This window comes from Solea senegalensis, linkage group LG14 (assembly GCF_019176455.1).
Source record: "Solea senegalensis isolate Sse05_10M linkage group LG14, IFAPA_SoseM_1, whole genome shotgun sequence".
Classification (NCBI taxonomy): domain Eukaryota; kingdom Metazoa; phylum Chordata; class Actinopteri; order Pleuronectiformes; family Soleidae; genus Solea; species Solea senegalensis.
The window spans coordinates 14,833,922-14,851,356 of record NC_058034.1 but is presented as its reverse complement, the minus strand read 5'-3'; the positions used below and the strand labels follow the sequence as shown (position 1 = coordinate 14,851,356).

The 17,435-nt window shown below is 38.7% G+C and overlaps 2 protein-coding genes across 2 annotated transcripts; one reads left to right on the top strand and one right to left on the bottom strand.

The window, feature by feature from the left end:
- Positions 1-6,251: 6,251 nt before the first annotated feature.
- lsm4 (LSM4 homolog, U6 small nuclear RNA and mRNA degradation associated) lies at positions 6,252-8,735 on the bottom strand. The gene is made up of 5 exons (XM_044043325.1): positions 8,642-8,735; positions 8,025-8,066; positions 7,742-7,840; positions 7,352-7,541; positions 6,252-7,067 (listed from the first exon to the last, which is right to left on the bottom strand). Exons 1-5 carry the CDS (start codon positions 8,642-8,644, stop codon positions 6,934-6,936), a joined length of 468 nt encoding a protein of 155 aa, XP_043899260.1. The 5' UTR covers positions 8,645-8,735; the 3' UTR covers positions 6,252-6,933.
- Positions 8,736-9,848: 1,113 nt separating this feature from the next.
- pgpep1 (pyroglutamyl-peptidase I) lies at positions 9,849-17,365 on the top strand. Its single transcript, XM_044044623.1, has 5 exons — positions 9,849-10,040; positions 11,858-11,910; positions 13,162-13,278; positions 13,531-13,763; positions 14,947-17,365. The coding sequence occupies exons 1-5, from the start codon at positions 10,007-10,009 to the stop codon at positions 15,140-15,142; spliced, it is 633 nt and encodes a 210-aa protein (XP_043900558.1). The 5' UTR covers positions 9,849-10,006; the 3' UTR covers positions 15,143-17,365.
- The last annotated feature ends 70 nt before the right edge of the window (positions 17,366-17,435 follow it).

Sequence of the window (17,435 nt, the reverse complement as noted above, 5' to 3'; positions counted from 1 at the left end):
AGTGAGGCTCAGTTTTTTTTAGACTTTATTAGCACCAGCAGTGATCGGGATCAAGTGGATTTGACTTCACTTTATTTTTCATTTGGTCTTGGTCCTGTTTACAGCTGCAACTAACGAATATTTTCTCAATTAATCGAGTATGTGATTGGTCGGTAAAATGTCAAACCCCAAACCTGGAAATGATGTTGATGTTCTTGAATGTCTTGTTATTGTCCAAAATGTTATACGGAGCAAAGAAACCAGAAAATCTTCACATTTAAGAAGCCTAGAAATCACACTCAACACTCAAAAATAGTTGACGTTACATTTTGTAATCCATTAATAATGGAATAATCGTAGCAGCCTTAGTCCTGATGCCATTGAGATGAAGGACAAACTACAAACAGGGAGACGGTACATCAAGGTTTGATTTGAAAGTGACAAATGACTGCTGTTCATGATAGAATAAAACCTAGTTACAGAAAGAGCAATAACTGATGTTTTCTCTGGAAAGGTTGTGCTCTCGTGAGTTTCCTGCTAAGACGCTGCTGTATCAACCAAATATAGAGAAGTTGAATCTGAAACTGATGAGATTTCGACACTTCCTCTGGTCGGTTAACAATCTGGATGTGCCTATGTCTGCACCATCTGACAAAACACATGATTATTGCATAGTTTGTGCGTTTTAGGGGCATTTTATTTTGTCTCTGTGTCTCTGAGAGATTAAGAGGGTACAAATCTTCAGTTCGAAGTTGATTTTGTCAGGATTTACCAGACTTTTCCCTGATTTATGCTCATATAAACCCAATACCGTTCTACGCACTCACGTAAAATCACCAAAATGTGTGTTGAAATACATGAAATAATCCACATAACCTGTGCCCCTGTTTTCCCTCCCATATCATGTGATAAATATGCAGATCCACAGAGCAGAGCAGCAAATCAATATACAGGGAAGTGATCTAAAAATAATCAGTCATCCTATGGTGAAAATGCTCCCTGCTATCTTCATTCACGCACCCTCTGGCCTGTAAAGGGTTACAGAGAGGATGTATGATGTATGTGCGTCAAAGGAAGATCCTATCCATCACTGCAGAGCGCTCTGCGGGTGGATCACATGACACAGACCCTGTGATGTCACTGCTCCTTATGCTGTGGCGGAAATGGAGGTGGGTGGAGGTAAACCAAGAAAGGGGAGATATTTTTGTCTGAAAGCTGAATATTATGTGTAGAGTGCACGTGGGGTAACTGAGAAAACAGAAACTGATAATGGATTTACCAAGCTCCCCAGAACACACACTCTTTCATTCTCCCATTCATTCACTTATTTAAATAAAAAAAAATTATCTTCTGTGTTGGTTATTCATGACTTTCAACCGATATTTGTGTCTCTGTGAACAGAATGTGTACAGAATGTTAAAAGGCCCAGTGTGTAGGATTTTGGAAGGCGACTATCAGAAATTAAATAAATATTAAACTCAGAATGATGTTTAAATCAGTAAATAATTACATGAAACTGTAGGAATTGTATTTTCGTTCCTCAGAATGAGACTTGTGTGTACCACTACTTTCGGAGTGTTGCATCTCCTCGTTATACTATACAGCACCTAAAAGGCATACTTGAGTAAAAGAACAAGTATCTTACCAGAAAATGACTTTCGAAAAGCTCTATATAAATACAGACCATTACCAACTCTTCTTCTTCTTCTGATTGTATTTGGTAGTAACAAGTAACAAAGACAGTAAGTGTAGTGGAGTAAAAGTAAAAGCTGCTAAAAAAAAAAAAAATACAAATAAGAAAGTAAAGTACAGACACATGAATTTTGTACATAAAGACAGTTACAAAGTATTTGTACTGGGTTACATTACAACACTGCGTTTCACACATGTACAAGCTCACTGTACATATTTACATTGTCTTTTTAAGGTCACCTTATGACATTAGTCATTTTGACAGAAACTTAATGAGGAAATATGGGTTGTTCTCTCCTGCGAGCAGGTTATGTTTTTACTTTGACTGTTGTCAGTTTGACGACATGTGAGCTAAAAAAAAACTCAAAAATTATGATTCTTGTGAAATTAAGAAGAAGAAGAAGTGATTTTAGTGGTTATTTGGTCTGCACTCTCACGTTGGTATCTTCTGTTGTGCCAAAAGAACAACAGGTCTTTTGTTGTTATTGTTGTATCATGAGTGACATATTATGTGATTAAAAGCACCAAATGAGATTCATGGAGAGCAAATGAAGAAGCTAAGTTGAAGGTCTTAAGAGTCAAAAAATGTCAAAAAAACGTCAACAACTTCATCAATGTGAAGCAGATGCCAAACAACGCTTTGCACAATCTCTTAGTTTTCTTCTGCGGCACTCATTTATTGAGAGCCTGTGATGACTTTTGAATCAGAAATATAATGTCAGGAAATACATCTGGAAACGGTCCCAGGGTTCATGTGAAGTATTTTATAGGTGTTGAGGTTCAGGATTTGCTCTCTCACTCAAGCTCTCATCATTCTTTAGCTGCTTCTGTTACTTGTTGTTACATGTTTTCCCTCTCACCCGAAATACTTTGATTATTAAAGGAGAGACAAATACTCAGATGTCTTCAAAGAGAATGAAATCAGTTTATGGTTAAATCTATTTATTTCTGAGCATTATATAACTTCATGCTCACTTTGAGACTATATATATATATATATGTATATATATATATATATATATATATATATATATATATATATATATATATATATATATATATATATATATATATATATATAAACATATAAATATATAGGCTGATAGTATATCCTTGTTTGCTGGTGTTTGTGTCAACCCACCAGGCTGCTCCACTCAGCGTGATGACGTACTTTCACTATGTAGGTGAGGTTCCACACTCATGGGGGACGTAGAAACCCAGGATGTGAGTGTGTGTGTGTGTGTGTGTGAGTGTAAGAGGCTGTGAGAACACATTTTGATTCAAACCGTCTTTGTAAGGACATCCTGGCTGTTCCTCATAACTCTAAAGAACTTTTTCATGGTTAAGACCTGGGTTTTAGGGTTAAAGTTACAATTAGATGTATATTAGAGTTAGGTGTGATGTTGTTATGGCTACGGTTAGGGTAAGGGGCTATGGAATTCATTATATTTATGAATGCATGTGTGTGGGTACTGGTGTAAAAACACATGTGCATGTGAAATAATACAGATAGACCTAAACATTTATGATCCTTATGACCCAATTAAGGCCAAGAGAGTGGTTTCAGGATATGTTAAATATGTGAAATATTTGTGCAGAACTTAATTTAGAACTTTATTTAATGATGTTTCGCACATTTACAGGAAATAGACCCCAGCTCCAGCGTGTAACCTTTTCATGGAAAAAACAACTGTTCAGTTGGGGGTGGGCAACTAATAAAATTATATCATAATCCATCATGATATCTCTATTAACATGTTGGCAGTGATAGAGAGTTTGCTGAATTTCAAAATAAAAGTGTCTGCGTTGATATGGAACAATATATAGTTCATAATAGAAATGTAGTTACGATGCAAAATCAATCTACCACTCAAAAACAGTTGACATGTTAACTATTGAAACATCATAAGAAACAGCAGAATTTATTGTCTTACTAGTTTTTTTGCTTTTTTTTAATATGAGTAGATGTTGAATATAGGCGATTGAATTATGGCTGATTGTGGCAACAGCATGATTAAGTACATTAACCTACTATAGGTGCACTCATATTATACTGTTGATATGTGGTAGGGGCAAGCGCAATAGTTTGGAATATTACCTCAAATTATTGACCTCTATACTTTGCATTGCACCAACTGGAAGTACAATAATCCTGATTTCCAGTCTGAAACCTGTAGGTGAATTCATGCTGACTTCCTTTACAGTTGTTTTACAACAGGCCTTGTGTAAGTAGTTCTGCCAGCTTCCGAGCTGCGATTCTCCCTAAGGGACTGGGATGAGTGTGAGTGTAAAATATCACACACAGAATCAAATAGAGCAACAGACAAATGTGGCCATTTCATTTCAGGCAAAAACAAATGAATCAAAGAGAAATATGATTTTCAGATGAAATGACTGGAGAGAAAGGAACAGTGATGCAACGTGTCAGGAGAAATGTTTTTCCGGGCAGCCTGGGATTATAGACGTGGATCCATAAATATGCCGGGTAGCACGGTATGCTTTGTGCCCAGTGGTAAAAATAGGCCTCCTTCCCAGGGGAAGTGATGACGTCTGCAGCCCTGCCTGCATCACCAGCCACAAGCCAGCCAGCCAGCCCTCATCCTCAGACTGGAAGCAGCAGAGAGGCAAAATGTGGGGGGAGCATCAGTCATTACCATGGCAACACATGCAGAGTGACGCAGGTAAACGCAGTAGAAAGGGAAAGGGGTATGATTGGCTGGTCAGTGCATTGTGTGTGTGTGTGTGTGTGTTAGAAATGTGTAGGCGGTAAAGAAAAGGAGGAGGACTCAATGAACACACACACACAGTTCAAGCCTGTTACCATGGTCAACAATTCAGCAGTGAGATGATATGATTTAACACGCTCTCTGAACACAGACCTCAGAGGAATGGGAAATAGTGTTAATTTCCCTCCTCACGAATGCCATTTTGGATTTTATGCATGAATGTATTTTAATGTTGAAATTCACTCCCTCATATAAATGTAAACTATCTTGATGTTTCACTTCACTGGCATTAGAAAAAAAAACAACCTTTGGGCATTGCAGCTGCGCTGGCAAAGACTTAATGTTACATTTGAATAAAATGCAAATGTTATTCTGCCCTCTGGTCTTGTGCTTTTCTACTTTACTACATATTATTCCAGTTGTCTTCTCAACGTCCTCACTTTTGTTTTATCTTTACATACCCAGAGCTTACTTGTCACTTGTGAATGTCTGGACGCAAACTGGTATCAAAAGCACAGATTGAGTGTTTACTCAATTTTGTGTTAGATTGGACAACCTTTGGAGTGGTGCATCAAATATGTGTGTCAACATTTACTCCCAGTCAATCATATTTGGTGAATGATTGGGGATTAAATTGGAAAAGTGATGTATTTGAGCGAGCACTTAAGTATAGTTTTACTCAAATGTCAAATGTGTGTGTCTCTAAAACTTGTGCAGTCTGCAGGAATGTTTGTAGCATCACATCGCCGGCATGCACTTACATGATGTGTCCTCATGTGTTCTGGAAAAACATTCAAAAGTCACTGCTTTACGGTGTATGTGGTCAAGGTTTAACACGTCTGTCCTGTTAATAATGCACCAGTAAACTTTAACAACACTGTCATCTAAATCTGTTAATCTAGAATTTAAATAGAACACGATCAGAAAACAAACGTTCACTGCAGGTTTGGAGGCAAACAAAATCTGAGCAACAGCAGTCAAGTCCAAACAAGCAGCAACACAAAGACACTAGTGAGGAACACAAGCATGTGCTGTTGCTGATGATGACTGAGGCAGGGAAGCTCAATAGTGCTATCTTCTGGGCAAACAGAGAACGACAGGGATTTAAAGGACAGAAACGAGAGACAGGACAGAAAGGAACAGAAACATTTTCATCACGTCTGTAAAATGTGTGAAAGCCTGAATGTGGGACTGTTATTCACTGACATTTTCCATTATCAAATATGGAATATGAACTCAAGAAATTCTTATTAATTCTTATTAATTTAACAACTTAACATAATGTGGTACATTCTGCCACAATCTCCTTTCATGACTGACTAAAGCAGATTGTGGCACAGATATCTGATTTGGTGTACACATCTTATTTTTTGTATTGTATTCAAGCTTCTAGACAGATTTCCTAATTCATTTACTTACTGATTCATTAGTATCTAGTATATAATGTGTTTTTTTTTTAATTGTGGTTTTGTGCTTAAATGCTAAACTTGTTACGGTATCAATAAAGTTATTTGACCAATAAAGGACTTGACAGACTAATCCAATTCAACATTAAAATGGGTTTGAAAGTATTTTTATTTGTTAGAAACTTTAAAGTTTAAATTTTCTGAGCTGATTTTGAAAAATCCTGTACCTGGATATGTTACTTAAATCCTAAATCTCCAGAAAGCTCATCAAAATATGTGCTTTAATCTCGACTTTGGCTGCTCATAAATGTGGTCAAAAACAGAACCTCATTAGCAGGGATAACAAAAGAATTATGAGCTTATATTTAAATGCATTTTGACAATTAGGGTGATCCAAAAATGTATTTTAGATTAATCTTTATACAGATGATTTCTTAAGAAACACTAATGCTTTAACAAAGTTCTTTTATTCTCATGTTTTTGTGTAAATAAATTACAACAATGTTTTTTGTTACAAAAATAAAATGAAATCCAACCAACGGGACAAATGTTGGATTGATTCATATCAGACTAATGAACATGAGACATTCATCCACATGAACCATTATTAAACAGAAGAGTTTGAAGAAGAGGACTGAATTCTCATCTGGTGACTGCTTGTTTAAAAGTTCACCTGCTGCGATTCAAGCCCAACAAAAAATGTTGCAAACAACAGTATGTCACAAACAACAGAAATAAAGAGCAAATTTAAGGAATTAAAAAAGGTTGGGGCTGTGCAGTCCTTTTACCAATCTAAACTACATGGGGAGAAAAAAGAAAAGCCTCATTCCAGTGTACCAACTGACCAAAAGCTATGTGTTGAATAACTGCATGTGGTTTATGATATTTAAGGACACATGTTACAGATTGATACTGATATCCTGGTTTAGGGCCACAAAAATGTTCATACCAACAAAAAATTGCTAAAAAACAAAATTCAGTGCAAATGCACAGCTTCTCTTAACTTCTCCCTGTGAGGTTTCTGTAGCCGTCAGTCCTGACGAACATCTGAGCGGAAGAAAACAAGTCATGTACTGAAGGAATAAAGGACTGAATTAAAGGATGTGCTGTTAAAGGTGTAATGTCATTGGTCAGTGCTGGTTCTTCATCCCCTGTGGCTTGCCTGGTTTCTTATCAGACTGCTGTGGCTGCTGCTGTTGCTGCTGCTGCTGTTGTGGTGGACCGCGGCCGGTGCTCATTCCTCTACCACGGCCACCAAACAGACCTACGAAGAGACATTTCAAAGCAATTGAAATTGAAATCTGCAACAAATGTTGTTAAGGTAGAAGCTCTATCAATTTGTGCTGCTATTATATGAAAAATGTCTAACATATATAAACAATTAAATAGGGTCACACTGTTGTTTTCATCCTATCTGCCATCTTGCCAACACAATCTCGTATTACTTCAGAGCATTGGTGTGGCTCTGTGCGTCTCTTTTGTAGACAGACCCGTCCAACAAACATCCATGCAGAATTCAGTCTGATCAGTAGTCGAGTTATCACTCACCTCGGCCGCCGCCTCCTCCTCCTCCCCTTCCTTTGCCCTGCTGTTTGTTTTGTTGGGCACCACCACGCCCACGGCCCTTTGACAAAACCTCCTCCTTCACCATGTCGATGATTTCATCTGGGATTCGCAGATACTTGATGGTGCTTCCTCTGATGTAGCACTCAGGCATCCTCCAGAATTTATCTCCATCCTGTCAGAGAAAAGAGAAACCCAACAGTTCACAATGGGCAAGCGCTAAGCGTTAGTGGAGAGAAAAACCAACTCAAACTCAGAGATTCAAAGAGTCATTTGGGGTGAAATGAAAAATGGACCACAGCAAGGTCTTCTATGCCCTCTTTCATTGCGGAAACATTGTCAACAGTGAAATACGAAAGCAGAGATTAGCTTTACCCTGGAGGTGCAGATGACTTCTCTCAGGTTGATGTTCATCCAGTTGTCACAGCTGACCAGGTGACCGTTATACGTTTCCCCATTCTTCAGCTCCACCAGCTGAGTACAAAAGGTATGCAGTATAAACATTAACATGCATGGGTTTATAAGGGTACCTGCTTTACACCATTTTGTCAACTATTTTGATTTAATTGTGATACAATGAAATCATGCTAGATTATAAATCATTTAATGTACATATATGCAGGTTTTTGACAGCAGAAACAATTCAGAGTCTCCTTACCATAGGATGGTTCTGGGCGGTCTTAAGCAGAGATAAAGGAAGCTGCAAAATGTCAAAAAAAAGGATTCACTTGCTATCAACATTATTTAGTATTTTGGAAAACCAGGACTACAGTTAAAACAGGGCAGTGGTCTGACCCAGCTGTATAACACAAAACATTATAAACATATAATACATTTAATTCATTTAAGCTTCTGTTCTGTTCTGTTCAAAGCAGCATATAAAAACCGTAATTAGTACAAACCAAACATAGGGTGAACCAATAATAAGAATTAAGAATTATTTTCAAGCACTCTCAAGCTGTAAATAGTGTATAATTTGGACCCATTTAGTGATTATGGACGAGGGTCCGGTCAGCTAACAAAATTAAGGCGCTTATAATTGTATATTACTAACGGAGCTTAATTACTAGACTATTAAGACAGACATGGCACTCAAGATCTGTTTTTAAATTAGCTTTAGAAGCTAATGTCACTTAGCTCGCGTAGCGTTACCTGGTATGATAAAGATACGGGGGTGTAATTAGGACCCATCCCTTCAAACGTTATGCGCTACGGATAATCAAAAATACAACAATAATCGTCTTTGTTTGTACTCCCCACCAGTTAAATACTCACCATTGTGATAAACGTATAATAATGTGTTTCTGTCTTGGCCTTTTTTTCCTGACACGCTTTTTTTTACCACCGTTTTCCGACTCAGAGTGAGCTTCCGGCGCTGCAGTGTAAAATAATACACTTATTTGAAGATGCTGCCCCCTACAGTCAAACACACGCAACATTTGTATTTGTGTGAGTTATAATGGAGGTTGGTAACAGCTAGGCTGGTGTGAAAAAAATAGTAACAATTCAATTTGTATTAGTTTTAGTTTTATTAATGCTATATTATAACTCATATTTGAAATCAGTATATTTACTGCAATTCAGGCTACTGCTTAAGTAAAAGTCTTATATGACATTTAATGTACTTAAGTATCAAAAGTAATTTTCTGATATAAAATGTAAAGTTTTAGAATTAAAAGTATAAAAAAAAGTAAGACATTAGGATTGAGTCATGGTAGCTCAGTGGTAGGGTGAGCTGTCTTTCAACTGGAAGGTTGTGGGGTTCAATTCCTGGCTCTGCTAGTCTTTTTGTGTCCTTCAACGAGACACTTAACCCCATGTTGAAGTGTGTGAATGGGTATAAAAGATGTGTGAATGGTAATGCTGTAAAAGCTCCATATAAATACAGACCATTACCAACTCTTCTTCTTCTGACTTTATTTGGTAGCACCGAGTAACAAAGATAGTTAGAGGAAATGTGGAGTAAAAGTACACAACTTATTTCAAAAGTAAAGTACAGTACAGATTTTGTACTTAAGTACAGAAAAAAAGTATTATATACAGGAGGAGACATGGTAGCTCAGTAGTAGGATGAGTTGTCGTTCAACTGGAAGGCAGCAATTCATGGCTCTTCTAGTCTATATGTGTCCTTGAGCAAGACACTTAAACCCATGTTGCAGTCTGTGAATGGCAAAACTGTAATGTAAAGCAGCTCATCAAAACTGGAAAAGTTCTATATAAATACAGACCATTACCAAATCTTCTTCTGATTTTATTTGGTAGTAACGAGTAACAAAAGACAGTTAGATGAAATGTAGTGGAATAAAAGTTGCTGAACAATATAAATAACAAAGTAAAATACAGATGCGTGAATTTTGTTCTCAAGTACAGTAACGAAGTATTTGTACTTCGTTACATTACAACACTGAGTATTTGTGGGGTAAGAACACACAATTGCTCCTGGTCTCGCGCGCCTCTGTCATTGCTGACGTCATCACGTCACATCTCACGCAACCTGCTGAAACGGGGGGACACCGGGCGATTTAGCAGCTTGTGCTCGAAAGAGCCGTCAACTGTGTCGTCCGTCAAGCCTCTTCGCGGCCGTGGATCAAAATAGAGACCGACAGCAGAAGCAGCGGACGCTCTGTCACGGGACGGGAGATGGACAACAATAAACGAACGGTGGTCGTCACAGGTTTGTACGTTTCTCTCACGCGGCGTTGTGGTCTTTTGTCGCGGCCGAAGTGGAGGAAAAGTTGTGGAGATGACAGTAAATGGCGTCAGGCAGTCGCTGCTTCTTCCTGCTCCTTTTCACAAGACAGCTGGAGAAACGCGCTGTGTGCTGTGTTAATAACGTTACACCGCTGTGTTCAGGTATGTTGTTTGCATGTCGACAGGCTATTGTCAGCCATTGAGAAATCCTTTTTTTTTGTTTTTCCTCCTTGTTTCCTGTCTTTTCTGAGAAAAGGCCAAGTGAAACAATGCAGTTGACAGAGGTAAACACTGCGTGTGTGCAACAATAAACATGTAACATGATTCGCCAGGGTTGCTTTAACTTTGTGCTGCATCTGAACGTACGTTTTTCCTCACTGATATAATAAGAAAGCTGTAAATTCCAATATGTCAATGAAAAATCTCAGTTATTTGCTTGTAGCGTAAAAGACACAATTTACAACTATATATATTATGTACGTGGGCATTAATGTCTACAAAAGACAACGAATACAGGAGAAAATGCTATGTGGGCTTTAGGTGTTAAGCTGACAATAGTTACAGTCATATGATAGTGTAACTAGAACATTTAATAACTTCTAACAAAGTATTCTTTCACTGCCTTGCATTGAGCATTATCTATTATGACACTTGCTCTCATCACTCTTCAATCAGTGTCTACAGAGCTGTGCACAGTGGTTAATAAGGCTAATAACACATGAACCAATAATCAATTAATTTTTGTGCCCCTCATGATTGATACGCCATTGTTTCTTATGGATTACTATAACTTCTGTAACTTTGCACTAAAATATGCAAAACCTGTCTCACCATTGCCAGTTGTGTCGTAGCAGTATGTTTTTATACAAGCAGTTTGGATTTTTAGAAAGAATAAACAGTCAATACTCAAACAGAAGGGAATATCCAGACTTAAGTCTGCCCCCACACAGTTAGAGACAGTGACTTGGTGTTTTTCAGACACAAAGGGGTGCAGAAGCTGGCAGTCCCAGCTGATCGAAGATGTGGAGATTGCCTGGGAACAGCACCTTCACAATAGCTGGCCGCCTGGCAGCTGCTGGCCCCTCTTTCTGCTCCTTTTCAGCAGCCTGTCAGACAGACTGATCCCCCTCCACCCAGCCCCTAGGGACCTGCTGACCCTAGCAAACGTGGCGGTGGGGGGATCAGTTATAGATTGCTGTATAAACAAGCCTTGGTGAATGTCCATCGTCTGCTGCCGCTACTGCTGCTTTTTATTTGGTGTGTCAAATAGAGTTGCGCAGAGAGAGAGAAAGAGAGAGAGAGAATTTGTTCTGTTCGTAGTTGATTTCACACTGAATGTTCAAGAAGAGTGACATGCTTAAGTAAATATCATGTTGCAGCAGCTCAGTCTATTTGAATAGAAAACAATAAGGATATGTTATGTTTAGTGATAAAATATTGAAAGAGACATGCAAGTATCTGGCTTCTGGATAAAAGATACAGTATTGCAAATGCCTTTGACAGTCAAATTTCTGACTTCATCGGAAACAGTTAAACCAAAACATTTAAATATCCCTAACAAGCCAAGAGCTCTTTCAGCTAAAGTCAACAGTGGACTGGGTAGAATTTACGTGCTCTTATTAAAACAGAAAACAGAGCCATTGTGCACATAATCTTTTCTGCAGAATTAATGTTTTTGCATTTGCAGTAAAAAATCATATTTTGTGAAAATATGTCCCCCTTAAATCAACGGAAACTTTACCTGCACCTGCACAGTATGACAGCATTTCGGCTATTGAATTAACTCCTGTGTTTTTATAGGTTTTGGGCCATTTGGAGAGCACACAGTCAACGCCAGCTGGGTAGCAGTACAAGTATGTTTCATCCTTCTATTTCTGTCTATTAAATAAAAAACGACCGTGACAAAAAAAACAATATAATTTATCTGCTGACGGTGAAAATGTCTGGGGATTTGAATTTGCAGTCAGTTTATTGGTAATCCGCTCTAGACACGCTCAAACTGGGATATTATTTATTGTTTTTAAGGGAAAATAATTCCACTAACCAGCTCCAAGATGTTACGCACATAAGGAAATAAAAAGTCTTGTCTGTAACATTATTAGTAAGATTTGAATGTGTTCGCATAATGTTTAAATGATGCCCCGATGCTGGCCGGCTTCATGCCACCCAGCAGTGCGTCTCAGAGGCTCCCTGTGCTCGTGCTGGGGAAACTGCATGTGGGGGATGATGGTGGTTGTCAGGGTGTCTAGACGGACTTGATAAGGATATTAAACGCAAACAAAAGGCCGCTTTGTGACCGGGGGGTCACAGACGTGGTCAGACAAGCCTCTGTTCAATACAAGTGGGGGTCAGTGTCCAGAGCTATGTGTCCTGCAGGGAGATTGGGGGAGGTGTTGGTCAAATGGCTTTGATTTAGATACAGATTAATCTTACTTATACTATGTATGATTGCATCTTTTATTTGTTGCTTTTCTCATCCATTAATGTAGTTGAATATTTAAGTTCATAGTGATTTTAAAATAATATTTAGGAAAAGAGCAAAGCAACTGACAGATATCTTTTTAAGAAGAAAAAAAGACAGCATTATGTTGTTTGAAGTCTTGAGATATAATGCTAACATAGAATTTGGATCAGAATCAGCTTTATTTGGCCTTAAGTTTATTTTAACTTAAGTTTGTGCCCACAAACAAGGAATTTGACTTTGTTCGGCTTTGCCCTCTTTGTACACAAAATAAATATATAAAAGAGAAGTTTTTTTTTTTTTGATTTGTAGTAGGATTGTGTGTTTGAATCTATGCATAAAAACACCCAAGAAATGTGAAATCTTATACATAGTTGTTCTTGCAAACATCACTAACAACAATATCCCATCACAGCTTCTGACTTATTTCAGAAGCTTTAAACCACATGTCATAACAAGGCGTTCTCCATGTCATAGAGAACTATACTCCAATGACATCTGGTCACTCACTTTTATTTTGTCTTGTTTTTTCCCCCAAAGGCTGCAAAGATAGCCCTCATCCTGACATTTAGTCAAAAATGTCATCTTTGATATTGTTAAAGGACTTTTAGCTTTTTATTTTTTTCCTTCTTCACACCATTAGGAACTAAAGAAGCTTGGACTGGGCAGTGAAGTGGACTTGCATGTGTACGAGGTTCCTGTGGAGTACCAGACAGTCCAGAGTTTGGTACCATCATTATGGAAGCAGTATCATCCACAGGTAAGAGGAGAGCATTAGTTTGAGCTGTTCACATTGTGTGGTCACTGGTCTCAGGTCTGTGTAAAACTGTCACCAACAGGCCCAGAGAAACTGACTGTACGAAACAAAATGACCACATGCTTTATTTGTCATGATTGAGCTTCATATAATGAGTAGAAACAGATCAGAAAGAGCAGCTGCAATTTCAAGTGTGACTGATAACTGATATTTTAGCCATTCTGACTGTGTTGTTGTTATGGTGTCTTTTGCCAGTTGGTAGTTCATGTTGGAGTCTCGGGCATGGCCACCACTGTCACATTGGAGAAGTGTGGCAGAAATCATGGCTACAAGGGTCTGGACAACAGCAGCTTCTGTCCTGATTCGCAGTGTTGCATTGTGGGAGGCCCAGACTGCATCGACTCAGTTATTGACATGGAATCGGTCTGTAAGAGAGTGACCGCCTCAGGGCCGGGAGTAACTGTGTCTGTCTCCAAAGATGCTGGAAGGTAATTTTATTTTTCTAGTTCACAGCCTTTTTGTTTGGCACTTCACCCCCTGAACCACACACTTCAACTGTCAGGGAACAGAGGCTGTTAAACGGAGTGATATTTAACACACAAGTCAGCCAGACACCGTATTTACTGTCCAAATTGTGAATTACATGGAGTAGAAATAATATGTAATATTGCTAATTAGGCGAAAACCATTGAATATGTCATCTGTATTAAATCAGTGTAATCACTCTGAGAGTGTGAAGATTGCTCGTTTTTCCCCACTGGCAGGACATTCCTCCAGCTTGCAAGGTTAACTTTTTGTTTTTTGTTTTTTTTAATAATGAAGGTAATAATATCTTCCTTGGGCCATAACCTATTGTATATCCTCCGGTGGAGGTAATGAAACAAATTGTAAGAACGTCGAGCCATAATTATTAGCGGTGTGGTGGACACTGTCCACTGTCTCTCTCCGCTGTTGACATGACGTGATGTCTGGGAAATGCAAATTCACGTGTCTGTCAACATTTGTTGTCTTTTTTTTCTTACAAATAATGACATAACATCAACAGACATTTTTGACGAGACAGTACCACAGGATGGCACTAAAAACAAATATTAACTGGGACAGCCGCAAGCATGACTAGCATCATTAGCAATGCCACGCCATGCTGCATGTAGCCTGTAAAAATAAGATGTAGCAAACCTGAGGGAAGGATAAAGAATGGGTGAGGCAGTTGTGCAACATTACAGAAGAAGAAAAGAGTAAGATGTAGCTGTAGGGAAGTGTGACTTCAGTCTCTGCTTAGGATGTAGAGAAAGAGTTGTTGGCTGCTGTGCTAATGCTAATATCAGTGTGACATCCTGTAGTTGGACTATTAAAGGCAATATTTGTAAGTATACTCCAAGCAATGTACTTTTGGCTCATCTGCACTTGTTTCTTGTTACATTACATTACATGTCATTTAGCAGACGCTTTTATCCAAAGCGACTTACAATGGAATTGAGTACAATCAGCCAGGGGTGGAATCGAACTTGCGACCATGATGTCTTTCGCACACAGGGTACCGGTCTTAACCACTGAGCCACTCCACCCCTGTTGGTGACTTGTGGTGATACTGATACAAAATGAGCTTCAATAAAAAGCTAGCATCTGCCATGGTTCATGTATGTAATGCTCTACTGTCTTCCCTGACAGATATCTCTGTGACTTCACCTACTACACGTCTCTGTACCTGAGCCGCGGTCGCTCTGCCTTCATCCATGTGCCTCCTCTCGGAAAGCCTTACAGCGGGGAAGACCTGGGTCGCGCACTGAAGGCCATCGTCCAGGAGATGCTGGAGCTCCTTGACCAGGCTGAGGAGAAGATACACTGCCAGCAGCATTTCCACTAAGTGACCTCCAGATGCCAACAAGCCCCTCCAGCACTCGCCACACAAGAGAAATTGCACTTAACCACAAGTAGCCAAACTTCTTTCTATTTTTTAAACGTTTGTTTCAATTAAAAACGTCAGCATATTGGGTGTTTTAAGCTTCTGTTAGTCTTAGGTTTTTCCTTTTTGTTTTATTTAGCCTGATTTGGTTATTGTTTTATTGTCTCCCGATAGTTAGAAAATAAACTGGGAGTCTAAAGACACACTGTAACCTAAGCTTTCCTCCCACTTCAAAGGACCATGAAACAGCATGACTTTGGAGTTTTAAAAAACATGGAAAATACAAAAATAGGTCCATACGTAAACACAGCAGCAAAGTGCCGATATTATGACGTGTAATCCCCAAAGTGGCTGCTATTATTGCACCTTATAGGGTTAGGGCTATTGAAATAGTTTAGAAGTCACATTTGGGGAACCAGCAAAATGTACTCCATCCTTTGTTCCATAATCTTTCAGTCAATGGGTGTTTCTATGTGGATGTCTATAAATGGTTAATGTTTATGATACATTGTTGTTTAAGTAGAAATGTTTAGCAGTAACCTGGTAGTGTCAGTTCCCTCCACATGTCTTTCCAGCGGCTCTAAAGCCTACCTGTGCTGTTTCACAATTTATGTTGAATTATTTCTCAAGTCCTTTTTCTTTATAAGAAGTTGTGAATTTGCCTTCTTTTACAAAGGTTATTTTAATCAGGGAACGGGTTGGTTCCAGCTCATTCTCCTCTCCCAGTTTGTCAGCCCAATTCTGACAGAAAACCCCAAGTGACCTCACTGAGATCTGGCCCCAGGTGTGCAATGTTGTTTTAACAGATCTCAAGTTGGTCTGGTCAGTTCGCATCATGGTAATGTCAAATTTATATCGCTGCACATTTACCTTCGAGATTTAACGATTAACTGCTTTAAAACAAACGGCTCCTCTGTGTGAGCCGTGTTCACTTCATTATCTTGTTTTTTTTTCATTGCAAAATTCAAGCTATTGCAGGAAACTAGGTTTTCCTGTATTCAGTAATTGTGCAGCCCTAATTGGCAACAGTAGTTTAAAAATGTATTTTGCTTCTCGCATTGAATCAAACGTAGCGTGGTGACTTTAAACTTGGTTCAGTCAGAGTTGGGCCTAGACTTTAGTTTCTGCACTTTCTTTTTTTTCTCCATTTTTACTAAATCTGGAATTTGGACATCATTTGAAAAGCATTTATTTTTATTTTTATTTTTCCCGTCACTTTAACTTGAGATATGTAGCTTTGCGGACATACACACACCCATTCCATTTGGAACTCCCCTCCCTCCAAGAATTATCATTATGCATGTGTGTTATGCTTTATAGGTGACTTGTGCTTTATTTTCCCTGAGCTTTAGTTTGTTCTAACCTGTTAAAACAAACAGTGTGTATTATTTTATTGTGTCTGACGGTGCCACAACAGGTTTAGATGTTCTCCTTACTGGCATTGTCCGTTTCACAGCATTTCTGTGGCTGCTGAGTCGGACTGCCCACAATGGTGGCATTTAATTGTCTACAAACTCTGTGTATCCCCAACAAAACTATCTGTATCTACAGTAAACTGTGGGAAACTGTAGTAGTTAAACTGTCAAAGCTTGTTTTAAGCATCTAGCATCCTAGGAACAGTGACCTACCAGGATTAAAAGTCATCTCAGATGACATTCTTATCTTAGCCTTACTCGGCTGCGTGGTTTAAAACTAATGGAATTATTAAAATGATGGGCGGGTTTTAGATTTAGAGTATGCAGGTGCTGATATATTTTACCGTGTGGCTTTATGAGTGCTGAGAAGTGACAGGGTTGTGGTAGAGTTGCTCCTAAAATGTCTGCTCTCAAATGTGAAAGCCTCAAGTTTACATATAAAGTGAACTCTGGCCCTGACTCTTTCCTGTGCCTTGCCATTGTTTATGTGTGCTATGAAAAGGCCTTAAAAATGCTCAGCGGGTCAGTTCAGAGATATATTACTGATGCTGTCCAGTCAGATGTGTGGCTACCTCAAAAATACTTTTTTAAGTGTGCTCTGTTGTACAATAACATAATGGCTCTGTGATTATTGTTAGTTCCTGTGTTTCGGGGGTATCCTGGGAAAAGGTGTCTCCTACCTCTGACATTAACAAAGCATTGTTACAACATGTAATCTTGGCTTTGTAAAAGATACATCTTTGAATTAAAGAGAATCAATGGATCCCAACGTGATGTCTTTGTGTCTTTAACTAAATTATAGCGAAACATCCAGATGGTCTGTGTTAGTGTGGGCATCC

What these genes read in the sequence shown, in the direction of transcription:
- lsm4 (XM_044043325.1), bottom strand. An exon ending in CCGCCCAGAACCATCCTATG is followed by an intron (nt 7,841 to 8,024) that starts GTAAGGAGACTC and finishes TTTTGTACTCAG; the next exon opens with CTGGTGGAGCTGAAGAATGG. An exon ending in AAGTCATCTGCACCTCCAGG is followed by an intron (nt 7,542 to 7,741) that starts GTAAAGCTAATC and finishes TTTCTCTGACAG; the next exon opens with GATGGAGATAAATTCTGGAG.
- pgpep1 (XM_044044623.1), top strand. Translation starts at nt 10,007, where the DNA reads ATGGACAACAATAAACGAACGGTGGTCGTCACAG. An exon ending in CCAGCTGGGTAGCAGTACAA is followed by an intron (nt 11,911 to 13,161) that starts GTATGTTTCATC and finishes TCACACCATTAG; the next exon opens with GAACTAAAGAAGCTTGGACT. An exon ending in GTCTCCAAAGATGCTGGAAG is followed by an intron (nt 13,764 to 14,946) that starts GTAATTTTATTT and finishes CTTCCCTGACAG; the next exon opens with ATATCTCTGTGACTTCACCT.